This window comes from Mus caroli, chromosome 4 (assembly GCF_900094665.2).
Source record: "Mus caroli chromosome 4, CAROLI_EIJ_v1.1, whole genome shotgun sequence".
Lineage (NCBI taxonomy): Eukaryota > Metazoa > Chordata > Mammalia > Rodentia > Muridae > Mus > Mus caroli.
Window position 1 is genome coordinate 95,285,676 of NC_034573.1, and position 18,231 is coordinate 95,303,906.

The 18,231-nt window shown below is 38.1% G+C and overlaps 1 protein-coding gene across 10 annotated transcripts in view; it reads left to right on the forward strand.

The window, feature by feature from the left end:
• Positions 1 to 18,231, forward strand: part of Mier1 (MIER1 transcriptional regulator) — a 51,764-nt gene that overhangs the window by 20,277 nt on the left and 13,256 nt on the right. For all 10 annotated transcript variants that reach the window (XM_029475699.1, XM_029475701.1, XM_029475700.1 and 7 more), the window contains 7 exons: positions 4,705 to 4,863; positions 5,438 to 5,570; positions 6,165 to 6,229; positions 8,440 to 8,512; positions 13,310 to 13,461; positions 14,134 to 14,215; positions 15,487 to 15,581. In XM_029475699.1, coding sequence (XP_029331559.1) covers positions 4,705 to 4,863; positions 5,438 to 5,570; positions 6,165 to 6,229; positions 8,440 to 8,512; positions 13,310 to 13,461; positions 14,134 to 14,215; positions 15,487 to 15,581 — 759 coding nt within the window. The remainder of the gene's footprint in view (positions 1 to 4,704; positions 4,864 to 5,437; positions 5,571 to 6,164; positions 6,230 to 8,439; positions 8,513 to 13,309; positions 13,462 to 14,133; positions 14,216 to 15,486; positions 15,582 to 18,231) is intronic.

Sequence of the window (18,231 nt, forward strand, 5' to 3'; positions counted from 1 at the left end):
AAGTCGGATTTCGAGAAAGAAAATATATGTGCATATATAAGTAAGTAATCAAGCCAGTGAGTTAGGAAACATGAGCACATACTTATAAATTGCTATTTCATAACCATATAACTTGATTGACATTGTTGAACTTGTATCTTTATAAAGATGATAACGTAAAGCACTTGGCACAGTGTCTGGCACATGATAAATTAAATCTTAGTTGTATCATTCCTGCTGTTCTCAGAGAAAGCTGATGTAGAGCTGTGAAAAGGTGCTATGTGCCCTGTAGCTCTGTTCTCTGTCGTCCTTTTTCTATATCCTTACTCTTGGATGGAGAATAAAACACTGCTTCTTCATACGATGCTTCAATGTAAGTTGAATGAAGTCCCTTAATACTTGGTAGAATATAGACTTTAATAATGAAACTACCTGTCATGTTCTATAAAATAGGTTATTGATAGATGTTAGTACAACGATGTCCAATAGAGTAGGGCCACTCAGTGTCCTCTGACCTGCTTTTATATGCACCAACCCTATTCCCAAATACACAGATAATGTCTACCAGTCTGTTGTTAGAAACCTCTCTCTCTCTCTCTCTCTCTCTCTCACACACACACACACACACACACACACACACACGATGTCAAAGTCAGTGTTCTTTGACCCAAGGTTTAATGTCTTCAGTGTTTGTTTTTCCATGTGTTCTCTAAGAACAATGCTGGCAGAATGCTCTGAAAGCCTTGAAGGAAGCTGTATTGTGTTCACCTTTTAGCTGAGAGACTAGAGGGATCCAATAAAGCCCACCAGGGATAGATGCTAGGAAAGTGTGGGCTGCCCTCTCAGAGAGGGTCTGCTTCTAAAACTGTCTATAGTTACAAATAAAAATGGGCTTCTAAAGACCATGCATTGGAAGGCAGCTTAGGCTACAAAGTAAGTTCCAGGTCACTCTAGACATAGACTAGACTTTCCCAAAAGACAAAAAAGTATATAACACTAGTAGGAATTTATCTATTCTACCTGCATTTATGCTTTCCTGTGCATCGTGTTTGTTTGTTTGTTTATGGCCAGGTGTGTGGGAGGGTCATGGTCTCAGCTCTACACTCCAGCCTGTCTCTGTACTAACTGTGGAGTCCTGGCTAGAACTCCACAGATCTGCTCCAAGGCCTTGAACTTGAAGTATTCCTTTTGCCTGAAGTTTTTGTGGAGTCTTGTTCCTTGTACATTTTATCAAATACGATATGGAAACTTGGTACTTGAGTTCAGTAAACTAGGGCTGTGAACATTTCCATGTTCCTCCCACCCCCACCCCAATCTGGGTAGTGCTGGATACTGACTCAGTAATTTTTTCATGTGTTTTAGACTTTTGTACTTTTCTTCTTAGTTGTTCTGAAAAATGTAACTAAAACCAGTATTTATTAGCTTCAGTTGCATGCTAATGAACAACCAAGATTAACTCTGATGAGTAAAATTGACCACAAAAAGTAAACGAGGCTCAGACCTGGACAAAAAATGGTTTAAGAAATTTAAGTGTTACAGAAATTAAATTTAAAAATAAAACAAATCAAAAACCCACTACATCTGTGATTAATCTATTATAGATCTTTCCATAGCCTATATCCTCTTGAAATAATAATGGGAAAGCGTATAGTTTTCATTTACTATGGAAAGCATAATACATATGGAGAGCTTCTATCAGGAAGTTTTGGTGTTGGAGTGATGTAATGACTGTCTGTACACTGCTCTGTCACTGGTCCCTCTACTTGAACCCCTTCAGGTATTGGTGAGGTCACCTTTCTCCCCGCCTCTGCCCTTCCTTTAGAATATTGGAGGTGTCTCTAGATTTTTGAGAAATAATATTTTATGAATTGGGTTGTACTTCTTGTCTCTGCTACAGTGAAGAAAACAATGATTTAACTATTGTTTTTCAGAGTGAAATTCCCTTCTATACAGTTAATACGTCATCTAACCTTTTGTAAGCTAGTTGTCATGTTAGTGAAAGATTTTTAAAAACAATGTCTAAGCTTTATTTCCTCCCACTGGAAAGGCTGACTCACTGGTATCTTATCCTACACCTGTGAAATTAGTGGCCTTTTGTACTCATGAAGAAGCCATACTTGGAAGTTTTTAAACATGTAGATGGGAGACACCTCATCTAAGATATTAGGCCAAGATACTAGAGGGTAAGACCAATGTCCATATCTACTGATACACTTTCAAGTTGTCAGGACCCTGAGTGGGAGTCGTTTGATATGTTTTTAGAGTGGACCAAGTATTGTGGTCTATTTAGAAGATGATTTCAAAACAAAGTATTACCGGGTAAACGAGCTCTGTTAAATTGTCACTCAATACTTCAGTAGTAGCATCCATTATCCTAAAAAATGAACTAACGATAGAACAAGCTGTTTATGAACTCTTAAAGCTGTTAAGAGTGATAGTTGCAAACTGCCATGTTAGTGTTTCTTTTAGTTTGACTCTTATACATAGCTTTAGTGGCTCTTACTAATTTTATTAACTTCAGTTGCTGAACCTACTTCTTACTTGGGCTGCCCAGTGAGTTTAAGGAAAATTACACAAGCTGGAATTAGGAGGCCAGGGGTTAAAGTCTTTAAAGCAGCATGTGCAGTATCTCTGATTTGCTTCCTTAATATGAATAAACAAGTAGCAAACATTACCATCTGATAATGTAAGCTGACTAAGGAGACTAAGTGCTTCTGGCTACTTTCATTCTTGGAGAAAGTGAAGTCAAAGCACATAGCTTAGGTGCTTGACCACTAAGAAACGCATTGGGAAAGCTGTTAATGTGTATGAAGAGGTCCCTTTTTCTAACCTCCTTTTACTCTGTGTATTGGTTTTGAAGTTCTGTTCTTTATAAATATTGATGCCTAATATCATTTTTGGTGTCCTTGGTACAGCTCAGATTTCCATGTGCCAGTTCCTTCAATACCTCAAGTATGGTTTTGGTTATACATTTAAAATAACACAGCATGGGGGGCTGGAGAGATGGTTCAGTGTTAAGAGCACTGACTGCTCTTCTAGAGTCCTGAATTCAATTCCCAGTAACCATCTGTGATGGGATCTGATACCTTCTTCTGGTATGACTGAGAAGAGTGACAGAATACTCATATACATAAAATAAGTCTTTCTAAAAATAATAATAACCCAGCATGACTGTTAGTTATTTCATCTGGCACAGTGATGCCTTGCTGTATGCAGCCATTCCTTGTCAGACTGTAGCATCTACATATGATTAGGCCCTTCAGAAACGAACTCTCTTCCATAATCGGCTCACAGGTTGATTTACAGTGTACAGTATAAATACCAAATGGTCTTTTCTTTCTATAAGGAATTTACAGATTATGATTACTAGGTTTTTTTTTTGTTTGTTTGTTTGTTTAAAAAATGGTGGAGGGTGTGTGTGTGCATGCGTGCACGTATGTATGTCAGGGTGTACATGTAGGTGCAGGTACCCAAGAAGGTCAGGGGTGTCATATCCCCTGGAATTGGAGCCACAGGTGGTTGTAAGCTGCCCCGGTTAAAAGGTGCTAAGAACTGAATCCAGGTCCTCTGCATGAGCAGTAAGTTCCCTAAACACACATACACACACATACAAACACATACTCACACCTGCATGGATTCTACGTGAGGGGAGATTAATTTTATGATACCAACTTATGTTACACATTCCAGTGTATATATTCTCTTATAGAAATGTGTTTAATATATGAGCTAGCTGTCTATTGATCAGCAAAGTACACGATAGAAAATTATAAAATACATTATCTTAAAGAGTACCAGTTCTCTAGGTTCTAAATTGACAAGTATGTCTTTCTTTAGAACACATACATATATTTGTGTTTGTGTGTCTGTGTTCAGATAATTTGAGTTAGACTTTGATTTTTTTTTCTTGTATAATCAGAATTTATTGTTTCTGATGCTTGACATCACTTTGATTAGTAACTGCCTTCTATAGAAAACTGGTTTTATTTTCCCAAATCAGGCTGTTTCTTCATTTTATTCACACTGGGTATGTCTTTTGGAGGGATTGAAGAAGGTCCCAACTGAGACCCTAAGACACACTAGTAAGATTATCAACCTTTAGAGTTAGATGATGAAAATCTGGCTATATTCTGCTGCAATTCCTGTTATTTTTAAAGAAAATTCTGTAATGTGTGTGTGTCCGTGTTTCCTTATTTCTGTGAGAGTTAATGTAATAGTTCTGTAGCTAGCAATGGTCTCACGTGCAGATGAAGAGTACCTTAGAAAAGTATGGATGGCTTTGTGATTTAGTATCATTTTGTATGTAATTACTATGTTCCTCCAGTGTGCTTTGTCTGAGCAGGGCTTATGGAATCAGATGACATTCTGTTTTCTAATCACTCTTCTTTACCCCAAATGATTTAGGATACTGTTCATAATAATCCGTATATATAAGGGCTTACTTTCTGTGGTATAGGGACTGAATAATGGCAAAAATTGTACGTGATTTCAGACTATTGACAATGATATAGGGACCAATTAGAATTGGTCAGTTTATAGAAATAAAAGAATGGGTTTTCATTTTTCCTTTTCATAATTTGAAAATTTTGAACATATTAGACACAACACACATGTGCCCTAAAGAAAACAAGAAGTGTCAATTTAGTACTGTACAGATTTTTAAATTATAGCATGGAAGCCCTAAAATCACTGATGTCAGAAATTGACCTATTTTGGTGTATTTAGGAAGGCGACATGCCAATCCACGAGCTGCTCAGCCTCTATGGTTATGACAGCACTGTTCGGTTACCTGAAGAAGAGGAGGAGGAAGAAGAGGAGGAGGAAGGTGAAGATGATGAAGATGCTGATAATGATGATAACAGTGGCTGTAGTGGGGAAAATAAAGTAAGTTAGTGCATGCTCAGTGGTTTTTGTCTTATTTATGGAACATTTATTTTCCAAGATCCCTGGAGGATCTTTTTACAGTAAGATTAAGTTTTGAAAATAAAAATACAGAAAAGGGTGATACAAAAATTGAAAATTCCTTAGGATTCACTTCCATGAGATAAATGTGATCTATGTCATTTCAGATTTCTTTTTGCTTTGTCTAAATAGTCTCAACATAAGAAAAAAATTGTTGTTACTTTTAAATAATACAGGCTGACTGGCAGTTCTGTATTCAGTTTTTAAAATTCATTTCAGATAGATGAGGGTCACATTGCTTTCCCTTATATTAATACCTGGTATAACTTCATGTCTTTATCAAAACTAAGAAATTAGCACTGCTAAGCGCCCTTAGCAGCTAAACTCTATAAATGGCTAGGACTTTAATTATAAGGTCCCATGCCAGTTCGAAGAGCTAACCCAGAGAATCACATTACAGTTAGTGTGTTCATTATAATCTTACAGCTAAAACACAATTTGACCCGTGGCCCACAACAGCATTCTTCATATTGTAAGTACTTTTTTTATTCTGCAGGAAGAGAATATAAAGGATTCATCGGGTCAGGAGGATGAAACTCAGTCTTCCAATGATGATCCCTCACAGTCTGTTACTTCCCAAGATGCTCAGGAAATAATCCGCCCACGTCGATGTAAATATTTTGATACAAGTATGTATTATTATTGCTAAAGTTAGAATGTAATTTCCACTCTCCTTTATTACCTAAAACTCTAATGTGGTTTTATTGCCATTTGAGTTAACTGATTCTGAAATTGCTTTCCAAGGATTAAACTCTAGTAGACCCCTTAGGTAAAGGAAGATGACCTTGAATTTCTGATCTTAATGTCTCTACGTTCTAAATGCTGGCATTACAGGCTTGTGCCACCATGCCTCATTTCATGGTAGCAATCAGCCAACCCTATAAATCATCCTCATTTGAGTGTATGCAAGCAATAGCTTGCCCAGCATGTATAAAATAGAAATTGGGGAGAATAATTGTTTTTAAAATATACGCAGACTTGATTGTCCGCCAAATTTTGCTACAAAATTCCCAGTTTTACATATAAGGAGCATTCTTTGGAAGATACTGCTTTGTCTCAGTCTTTGTTTATACAGTGTTCATTACTTGATTTTAAATATCTTGGCCTAATTTAGCAGACCTTTCGGCATATCTAAATATTTGATGGTAGGTATAAAAATGCGAAGATAATATCAGAATGAACAGAGTGTCTATTTTATAGTATGATTTTCTTATGTATTCTAGATAGTGAAATAGAAGAAGAATCTGAAGAAGATGAAGACTATATTCCCTCAGAAGACTGGAAAAAGGTAATTTTACAAAACTTATAGTAATATTCTAAAAGCAAAGAATATTTTTTTTAATAAATCATATAAATGAATTTAATGTATTAGCCTTATTCTGACATTTAAGCATTTGGTAAATGTTGTTTAAGTTCCACATTAATATATCCAATTAAGAAATACATTTATCTTTTCACAAAATGATTGTGTGGGTAGAATGGTATTTTGCTGAGTGTATTGATATTCATACCTATATTAGAAATCCAAATATCTAATATAGGCCTGAAGTAGTACAGAATTAGAATCTTGTTGCCTTGTTAAAATATGACCTTTCAGGGTTTAAGATTGTGGTTTCCCATTCCACATTACTTATTAAAGAAAGCTCAGCATGACTGAATGCAGTGTTGGTGTTTTATATGGGCTGGCTGCTCTACAAATGCAAAACCGGCTTCTAAAATAAACTTGAGACGTTAGGGTTTTTTTTTTTTCCCCCTTAAGATGTTACATAGCATTATGTAATTAACCACACTGTTAAGTTGTGGGATTTAATTTTATGATGATGCATAGGAGTTGAACCTCTTAGGAAATAATAGTACACACTATGTGTGATTGGTTAAAGCAAATGATTTCTGTAGAAGGATGCTTTCCTTAATAAGAGATAATTGCCTAGTCTGACCTCTTTAAAAAAATAACACCATTTGAGTTTGTTGTTGTGTTTTATTTTGTTTTGTTCTTTTTTTCTTGGTTTTGTTTTATTTAACTATTTTATGTGTATGGGTATTTTGTCTGCATGTGTATTTGTTCCTGTTGAAATATGGCAGCTATCACAGAGCAACTTTGACTACCTTCAGGAGTGTTGCTGTTTTCTTTGGAGAAGGAGTGTAATGAGTCGTCAGAGACTGAGTTATTCAGTCTTCTGCGCCTTCCTTTCTACTGTGTGTCTGGGGAGGTGCCCGAGTATATAGTGTAGATGATGATCTGAAGGAGGCTACATGCAGGATCTGTAGGGGATCATTATCTGTTTTGGGTTAAGACTTAGGAATATGGCTATTTGGGTCTCCTTGGAAGTACAGGTAGAGTAAAGTAAAAAGAGGTGCAGGGATTGGCAGAAGAGGGGTTCTGTAGTGGATACCTTTAAAATAAAACCATCCCACATGGAGGAAGTTTGTCATATGTACTGGTCTTTCTTGAAGACTGACCTCCAGAAAATCTGGGTTTCCTCTGTAGTAGAACAGTGGATTTGTCGAGTTGGGCATGTCTGAAGCTACAGTAGGTAACATAAGATGCCACTTACACAGAAGTGACAGCAGCAGAGAGGAAGCTCTTTAATCCCCTAGAATCATCTAAGCTTCCTACAGCATGTTCATACCTGTGATGTCATTTTCACTGAAAAGTGCCAGGTCCATCTGTTGTGATCCCCATGCCATGAGACCTCTCATTGGTGATTTCCAGTTGACTTTTTGAGAGCCAGTTTCAAACCTTTTTAAAGAAAGCAAGCCAAGGGCTGGAGAGATGGCTCAGCGGTTAAGAGCACCGACTGCTCTTCCGAAGGTCCTGAGTTCAAATCTCAGCAACCACATGGTGGCTCACAACCATCCTGATGCCCTCTTCTGGGTGTCTGAAGACAGCTACAGTGTACTTAGATATAATAATAAAGAAATCTTAAAAAAAAGAAAGAAAGCCAAGCACTAACCTCAAGAAAAAAAGCTTGGTTTGGAAGTGAGTTTGCTAAGTTCCTGCCAGACTTTTTACAAACCTTTTATGGTTTTATCCCTTTATCTTAAAGCTCAGTCGTAAGTGTTGAGCCTGTGAGCTCTAGCACTGGTTTCCACTCATCATTGAGTAGAGACGTAAAGACCTCAAGTTGTAGAAGTTTCCTAGTGTTGCCAACGCTGCGGGTGCAGAGTTCTCCCAAGTGCAGATGCTCTAAGACACCCCAAGTTGACTTTTCTGATTTCCAGGGTATTTTTATTATTTTAATTAAGCAAAATTCACTTACTAATTTTTCTCTATACCTTGTATGTTTTATTTATATTACATCTCACCCATTATTATTACTGTTTCCCATCCAGTCTTCTAAGCCTCTAGCTATTATGAACTCATTCATCCTCACAATACTACCATGAGGTAGTAATTGGTTTTATGACAGAGACCAGAGTCAGTTTACCCAAGAAGATACTGAAGCTAGACATGAACACTGGATGTCTATCACCAGATCTTTTTTATGTTTAAAATAGGAGATCATGGTGGGCTCCATGTTTCAAGCTGAGATTCCAGTTGGTGTTTGTAGATACAAAGAAAATGAAAAAGGTGAGTTAAAGTTACGTCCCTGAACTTTTGAAGTGATGGACTTTTCCTGAGGGGATGGTGTGAGTTTGTGTGTGGATACACACACCTGTTTGTGCTTACGTGGAGGCCGGAGGTCAAGGTTGGGTTCCTTCCTGTGTTGCCTCTTGGCCTTGAGACACAGGGTTTATTTAGTTAGGCAGGCTGGCCAGTGAGCATCTGTCTTTCTACCCTCAGTGCCTAGATTACAGATGCTTGCTGCCACTCTGGCTTTCACACATGGTGTTGGGCATCCATCCAGACCTGTGTTTTCAGGCTTGCACAGCAGGCACTATACCCAGCCTGGTCTGTTAATTAACATACAAAATGTGATAAGAACATGACAGCCTATTAAATAACTCTTAATGGCTTCTATAAAAGAAGCTGTTGTATCAGTCATAATGGTCACTATGTTTCCAGTTTTTCTCTGTATAAATCTGACAGAAAACAAGGGAATTCTGGAGATGTGTGCCATAAAATATCCAGTCTCTTAAAAACATGTTTCTCTGTATTTTAAATGTCCCAAACTTGGTAGTTTCTAGCCTTTATAACTTCAATTACCAATTTGAAAGCCAAATGTTAAACAACTGGTTATTTGCTTCTAAAACTCAATACTACTAAAAAGGAATGTTTTGTTGTGTTTTAAAATAATTTGGGAATACTACTTGTATATTTAAATTTCGAAAGTTTTTTTTTTTAACCATTTATATCAAAGTCTAAGGCCAGTCATACATCTAATAACATAAAATAAATGAGGATTCTGTGGGGTTTTTTTCTTGGTTTTGGTTTTTGTTTTTCTTCTTGTTTTTTCTTTGTTTGTTTTTTTAGGGCATCTACTTTTTTTAGGTGGATTATAGAAAGACTGTGTATGCATATGTGAGGTCATAAACAGTGCGGCATGACTTGGAGCCAGTTGTGCATTTCTTTTTCACTGTTCACATTACAGCTTTACACAGAGCACCTTAGAATTGTGGAGGTTTTGGTGTTTATTTTCTTTTTACCATCTCCCTTAGATACTTTGTTTTAAATATATACCTGTTCTGCCTGCCTACAAGAGGTGAGAAGTAGGAAACTTCACAAGCTAGTAAGTTTTGTAGCCAGTGTTTCAATATCATTCACCCTTGCCTTTGCAGGCTTGTCTAGCTTAGTCCCTGTAATGTGTAAAACTATTGAGGGCACCAGCCTGGAGTCACCTCGTCCTGTGCTGGAATTTGGTATATATTCTTTATGATTGTGTACAAAAAAAAAAAAGTCTGTTGGCTTTTCTATATATAATTGAAGTTTAGGTACTGTGACTATACAATAGCAGGCCATAATCACAGCTGAGTAGCTGAGTTCTTCTCTTTTGTTAGTAAGAAACTGAAAGGTAAATATTTGTTCCATTTTACTAGGTGTCTTAAATTTTTTTGCTACAAAGAAAGTAATGCCTGTATTTTGAAAGTTTCATATTAAGTGCTGAGAGTGTGGCTTAGTGGTAAACACTGTGTGTGGTGTACATACCATACACAAAGCCCTAGGTTCACTCCCCAGCATACAGGACAAGCCTTTTAGTAGATGAAAGGAAAACATAATAGTTTGGTATCATGATTAAGGATAATCTTGTCTTGTACTTGACCTTTTAATATCTATAGTCAAATATCATAGTAAATAAATTATAATTTCTACTTTAAAAACTATTGCCTAGTCCAGCTGGGCAGCAGTGGTGCACACCTTTAATTCCAACCCTTGGGAGGCAGAGACGGGTGGCTCTCTGTGAGTTCAAGTCCAGCCTAGTCCACAGAACTACACATAAAACAAAACCAACCAAACGTACAAACAAAAATAATGTCTATTCTGGCTTAATGTTTTCCTGGTTTTAGAAGTCAGTTGTGTGTAATTTATATGCAGTAAGGTATGAATTTGATGGGAAGCTTTTTTATTTCTGCCTTTTCCTTTTTTGAGATAGGGTTTCTTAGGGGTTCACTCTGGTCCAGGCTGGCCTGGAACTCAAAGCAACCCCCCTGCCTCTGCCCCACAGGTGCTGGGATCAAAGATGTGTGCTATCATGCCTGGCTTCCATGTGAGAAATTAAGTATACTTGGTGGATTAGGAAGAGCAGACTTAATAACTGAAAAAGAAATTCTAGCTTTAAAAAAACAAAAGATTTATTTCTTTGTAGTGTACCCTGAAAACATAAAGCAAATACCACTATTCCACAATACACTGTTAAAACTGAAGTTTGTAAAAGTCACTGTTGATTAGTGCACTCCTGTAGTAAACCCGAGTGCTGAGGCACAGCTTGATCTGTTATCTAGGCTGACCTAGAACTTGCTATTTTCCTGCTTGAAGCTCCCAAGTAGTTGAGATTACAGGTGTGTGTGCCACCGTGCCTGGTTCTGATGTCCTTGCAGAAGTCCTTTATAGAGATGAAAGACTCCACCACCACCACGATGACTCCAGAAAGATGGCAGAATGTATGTCTGTTCTTGGATTTGTCTTTATTGGTCTCTTTCCCATTGGGTATCACTCCTGATATAAACGCTTAAAATTTAGAACTTACTGATACACACTCAGTAGGCATCTTCCTATGAAACCTGTATTTATTTTGGTTACAAGAATATCCTTGATTATACCTTCATTAACATTTATTTACATTTTTTATGTGAATTATGCTTGACAAAGTACACCTCTCTTGCTCTCTGTGGGAGCTGACTATAAGACTACCTCTTCCTTGGCCCATGGACACTAAAACATAGATACTCAAGTCTCTTATGTGACTTGGTATGGAATTTGAATATAGCCTATGGCCATCCTCTCTCTTATGCTTTAACTCATCTCTTGGTTATTATATAATGTAAATGCTCTATGAATCAGATTGCTTCTTAAGGAATAACAACAAAAGACAATTTGGTGGTCAGTGCAGACACAAACTTTTTTCTTTTAAATTTTCATCCTGTTGTTAATTAAGTACACAGATATAGAACCTGTTAAGTACTGTGGGTTCATTTTACTATCTGTTTATCACGCGATTCTTCATGTCCAGTGTATGATGTTTGTCCCATAGACTACATTTGTGTACATATTGCCTATGCAGTGTGGATTTAGAGAGGCTCCAGTTGCTCTCAGCTCATGCTTATTAGTGACTCTATTGTAATTGTCTAAAGTGCATTGTGTTATTCTGAAATAATCAGAGCTAGCTGTTCAGTCTTACAGGAGGCTGACTTGTCATGTGGCGCCACCTGGTGGTGGCCCTCTTCCCAGTTTAAGGATTTACAGAATATTGTCAGTGATTCCAAAAATATCTTCTAGGTTATATAGCTAGGAGAATCCTGGGATTCAGACACCTAGCCCTTCACTTATTCTTGAAGACATGAGACAACCTTTAAAACATAAAATGAGGACCCAATTCCCTTTGCAGAACAGAAAACAGAAATTTAGTACTCTGTCCAAATTCACTTATCAAGGCAGTCAACATATTTCAGTTTTGGCCTTTATTATGCTTAGCAGTTAGAAAAAGAAGGCAGAACGACATTTCTTTCCATATTGTCTTTTAAGAAGAGAAGTATTTATTGAGAGTACCAGGAATAGGTGGGTTTTTAAAGTACGTGTGTGAAGACGGAGGAAGAAGGTAGTGTATGTGAAACAATTGATACGTTGCCTATCATAGAAGAATTGCTTAATTAGCTGCTAATGCCTTTTTATAACACAAGGTATTTTGACAGTCATCCTGTGTCTTATAAAGATTTTTTTTTCAAGTGATTTTTCTGTTGAGATTTAAATATTTGTTTCTTGTCTTTAAAAACAAAGGTCTTACAAGTTTTGTTCAACTAGATTTCCACTCTGCTATGGTGACACTGTCATATCTCCCTCTCCCATCCAGAATTGTCAGAAAGTTTTGGTTTTATTTCAGTTTCTATTTGCTTTTCCAGTCCCTCCCAGAGCTCGGCTCTGCATATCCTCATGTCCTTGTTAGTAAACCCAGCAGGCTTCTTTCTAACCCAGGCCACTCTGGGATTTAACCAGGCTTGAAAGTCACTCTTGGAAGCTCTTGTCTTGCTCCTCTAGTACCACAAGTGTGGCACTGATTCAGTTTCAGGCTGTGGCTTCTGGGTTTTACATGTGTCTGTGTCATTTAGCCTCAGAAGGCACTGTCTTTAGGGTCATGTCCTAGTTTTATATTTTTAATTTTGCTGGGATTTTGGCTTTATTCTTGAGGGGGGGCAGTTGAGACAGGATTTCTCTATGAATATATGGCTAGCCTGAAACTGTAGCCCAGGCTGGCCCTTAATTCATTGATCTACCTGTTTTCCCAATTCTGGGAATCAGGGTATGTGCTGCCATTGCCCAGCTGACTTTCATCACTTGGGGAAGCCAAGGCAGGAAGATTATAACTTGGAGGCCAACCTGGAATGCAATATCAAGACCCTGTCTCATAAAAAGAAAAAAAGTTATAGCTGCCACTTCTGTGGGTAAAGGCACTCTCATCAAACCTGATGACCTGAGTTTGATCCGTGAGCTCCACGTGCCAAGAACTGGCTCCCGGGTGCTTGTGATATCTCCCTTAATCCCAGCAGAGGCAGGTGAATCGGAGGCCAGCCTGGTCTATTAAGCAAGTTCTAGAACTGTCAAGGCTACACAGAAGAAAACTGTCTCAGGGTGGGGACATGTGTGTGGTGTGGTACATGCAAATACATACAGAGAAAATAAATGTCATTTTATTTGTTTAGTGATATGTCTCCTATGACCTACATGAATTATGTTAATTTGGGGGTAGTTTAATTAACATTTGTTTTATTAATTTAGTGTATGAAAATGATGATCAGCTTCTGTGGGATCCAGAATGTTTACCAGAAGAGAAAGTGATTGTCTTTCTTAAGGATGCATCTAGAAGAACAGGGGATGAGAAAGGTGTAGAAGCAATTCCTGAAGGCTCGCATATAAAAGACAATGAGCAGGTCCGTGAGTAAGGCATAACGTCGTGGGTCTCCTCAGAAAGGGCATTCCTCAGTGTGGACGCTCGTCCACCGGGACTCTCTTATTACAGCGCCTACCAAGTACTTTTAGTGTGCTTTTTTGGCTCCAGTAAAACAGAAACCTTTCTTTGCCTGCACATACTTTTTGTAATGATTTTTAAAAGTGTTTTCTTTTGGATTTTCTTTTGTTTTCTATTCTCTCTGTGAGACTCCATGACTCTGATCAAGTTGGCCTTTGCATCTCACAAAACCATTGTGTATATAGTCAGATTAATACGTCCATGAACCTAATATAAGAACATTTTTTAAAACCTTTTCTTTCTCAACCTGTTTAAAATATTAGGAGTCCAAGATGGCTCCAAAGAATTACAGCTTAAACAAAATATTTTATGTGAAATCAATATGTCAGTTACTGGGTTACTGTGGTCATCAAGTTACATACCCCTATGTACACATATATTGTATATAGCAAGAGGCATATAAAGTTAGAAATTCAATTTTTTTCCTCTATGCTCTGTATGTTGCTCTCACTATAATTGGACCAGAAAGCATGGAAACAAATACATGATTCAGAAAAATGTGCTCTTAAAAACCTGCATCAGACTGAACTGTTCGTAATCGGTGAGTCTTATGTAAACACCTTTCTTTTCCTAGGCTTTATATGAATTGGTTAAATGCAGCTTTGATACGGAAGAAGCCTTGAGAAGACTGAGATTTAATGTCAAAGCAGCTCGAGGTGAGCACGCACTAGACCTTTGTTACATGACTTGGCAGAAATTTTAAATTTTAGGCTTTTTAGTTTTCCTGAATGTGTCTCAGCTTACTAGTTCTAGTCTTTCTGAATTCAGTAGACACTTACAGAGAAAGTATCACTCAAATTGTTATAGGGAATGGGATTAAAATTGTTCTCTTATGCGAAATCAGGGCATTTACGTGTAAGTCTAAAATATACAATACCTTACAGTTTCAAAACATATTTAAAGATTTTTGTCTTTGATCTTTATGATAGCCCAGTAAACTAAGTACTATAACGCCTACCTTTAGAATTATGAGTCTGGGCTAGGGAGATGGCCCAGGGGCAAAAGTGGTTGTCCCTCAGGCCTAATAACTTGGATTGGATGGCTAGAGCCCATGCAGAGGAGGAGGAAAGAACTAGTCAAGGTGTTTGCTGGCCTCCCTGCACTCACCATGGTGCACATAACCCAGATGCACATGTGCTCGCGCACACAGAGACAGGTAAAGAAGTATTAAGTGAAATTCTGAGATTTAGCTCTCTAAGCCCAAGTATTGTGGTTGAGGCAAGTGTAATTCATAAGCAATAAGGCTATAGTTGAAACTGGTGGCTTTTTTACTCTAAGTTTGACCCCTAGTCCATTGCACTGAGAGTATTTTGTATGTGTCTATAGACATGACAGTAGTGGATTATTTGTTTACTTGAAGTCAGTCTGAAGGCTCTATGTCTCTGAGAACCTAACCATTTAAGTCTCAGCCAACATGGTGCCTGAAAACCTAGAGGCAAGATGAAAAACAGGTTTTGATCTTCAGAGGAGAGTTGTAGGGCATTGTTAGAGCCAATTGTAGTGTAACCTAGCTAAGGAGAGTTTCTGAGAGGAAACTGAGAACAAAGTGATTTTACTGGTAACAATTGTGTTCCTTAAAGAGGGTGAAGAAGGGACAGAGCACAGTTCCATGTAGAGTCCAAAGTCAGAAAGAACTTACCAAGGTGAAGGAATGCAAATGTGGCCTGGCAGGAGCCAGAGCAAGACCTTGCCTCAACAAGGAAGAAGGAACAAGTGGTCCAAATTTGAGATTGGAGAGTTTAGGACCAAATTGTTCCAATTTTTATTAAATCAGGAATTTGTAACCCTGCGTCATTTGCAATGACTAGTGTTAGCACTTAAGACTAAGATACTCCACTCCTTTCATTGTTTTGCCAAAACGTTAACGTTTTTTGCTTTCAATTTCTTTTTGGTATATTAATTTGCTCTTACCCCCTCATTTTGTCAGAGGAATTATCTGTGTGGACAGAGGAAGAGTGTAGAAATTTTGAGCAAGGGCTGAAGGCCTATGGAAAAGATTTTCATCTGATTCAGGCGAATAAAGTAAGTAAAGATTCATGCCCTCTTTTTACAAGAATAAATTTAGTTTAATTCCTTAGTGTAAAAGTTTCTGTGATCAATACTATAATCTTTTTATTTACAACTAATTAGAATAGGAATCCTTATACTGCTTTACGTATTTGCCAGGTGACTTTTCAAGGCATGATAACTGTAAGTATTTAAGAATTGAATTCATTTATAAGTCATAGTCAACTTCTCAGATTGTGTATGTAATGCAGTTATTTATGACTTTCTGTTATCTGTCATAAGAGGTTTGTTTACATTTTTAAAATAATAATGTTTTTATTCATTCTTTGAGAATTTCATGCAGTGTGTTTTTATCATTCTTTTCTTGTAACTCCTCCCATATCCTGTCCAACTGTCTCTCTGTTACTTTCCTCTTTTAAGTACACATACATGCAGACACACACAGAGCAGTGCGTCTCAGTGTGTCTGAGCTGACTACTGATCCTGGGTGTGGAGCATGCTCTGAGTGTCAGTTAACCTGTCACTGATTGAGGGAGACATTTTCTCTCTTCCAGCAGCTGTCAGTTGCAAATTTCTCCTTAAAGTAATTTTGAAATTGTAAAATGTCTTTAACATCAAATTTGCAGTGGAAATATTTGTGTGATATGTGAGTGTGCTACAGTGTGTAAGTCAAAAAACTTAAGTCTCTCCTTCCCCCAGGTAGGACCTTGGGATTGGACTCAGATGGTCAGGCTTGGTGGCAAGGACCTTTACCTGATGAACCATTTTACTTCCCAATTAAAATATTTTGTTTACAGTTACCTAAGTCCTCATTGGTGATAACTCATTCTTAAAGTGAAATTTTCTAGAGGCATCAATCACAGCAGGCTTAACACGATGGCTTACTAGAAATAGTCTGTGGTTTCCTATAGTAATAGTCATACCATATATATCCTCAAGAACTCCATAATAACTTGAAGATTTGAGCATTTAATTATTTTCAAAAGCTTTTTATTGTATTTATTCATGAGTGTGGAATTATTTATTCAGAGCATCAAGCACTGCTTATGAATTGCCCACCAGTTAAGAACCAATGCTACTTTTGTAGAGACTCACATTTAATACCTAGCACTCATGTTGAGTTACTCACAACCACCAGTAATTCTAGGTCCAGCGGATCTTACACCTTTGGTTTCCACTGGCACTTGCACGAACATGCAAGTGTGTGTGCAAGCGTGTGCAAGTGTGCACACCCACACAAACACACACACAATCAAAAATAACTACATCTTTAACAAAAGAAAAACATACATCAATGGTGAAAGAGAAATTTGGAGCTTTGAGTACTGACTCTCCAAAGGGTGGCACCCAGTGTGTCCAAATGTAATGCATTGAGCACTCTGGGGAAAGGTTGTGTATATGCTAGTGACCGACTGCATGTTCCGGAATTTGTTCTAAAATTCGTTTTTCCAGGTTGCAAGGTACATTTTCTAGTATTCCTGGCATGCAGATACTACCAAGCTGTGCTGGATCACCTCTCGGGCCCCTCTGGAGCACAGCTGAAAGTACACGCATTAGCTGACTTGGAACCTCTGGGGGTTCCAGTGCTTGAGTCCTCGCCCACGCGCTCTGTGCTGGACTTAGTTGCGCTAGTGAGCAGAGTGAGGACAGTTAGTCTTTGAGGGTTCCATGTCTTCTTATACTTGGAATCAATTCCAATGTTGACCATTAAGTTCTGTTATAGTGGGCTTACGTCATGAAGATTTTATATTGTGGTAATAGCACACGCCCAAGATATCCTGGCTTTTGCTTTCAGTAAATAAAAACTGACTTGCTTGAAGTCGTTCATTAGGAAGCAAAACATTGAAAGTGTTTTTCTTAATGTATATTGATTAGTATTTTACATGTATGTGTGCCAGATATGTTCCTGGTCCCCAAGGAAGTCAGAAGAGAGCATCGGCTCTTCTGAAACTGGACTGAGCCACCATTTGGGGGTACTAGGAACTGGGGCCTTTACACGTTAAACCACTGAACGCCCTTCCTCCAGCCCTTACTGCTTTACAACTTTTATAAAGTTTAAGCAGAGGGAAAGAAAGGGAATAAAAATCTATGTTAGATAAGAAAGGGTGTTATTAATAGTAGGTAAAATCAGTGCCAAAAAGTTGTTTTTGTGACGATGAGAAATTTGTAGAGTAAGCCTGTTAAGCACCTTGTTTCCAGAGCACTGCTGCATGCGCCTTTTCTCTTTGAGCCATGTGTATTCTTACCCGTAACTCCAATAACTCTCCAAGGTGGCAGCAGTGAAGAAGGTTTTTACCAGCACTGTTTGTTGATCGTGAGTTTCCAATGTTTAGGAAGCCAATCATTGGCATGAATAGCTGTAGAGCCACAGTAGTGTGGTGTCTTAGTCAGGGTTTCTATTCCTGCACAAACATCATGACCAAGAAGCAAGTTGGGGAGGAAAGGGTTTATTCGGCTTATACTTCCATAGTGCTGTTTATCACCAAAGGAAGTCAGGACTGGAACTCAAGCAGGTCAGAAAGCAGGAGCTGATGCAGAGACCATGGAGGGATGTTCTTTACTGGCTTGCCTCTCCTGGCTTGCTCAGCCTACTCTCTTATAGAACCCAAGACTACCAGCCCAGAGATGGTCCCACCCACAAGGGGCCTTTCCCCCTTGATCACTA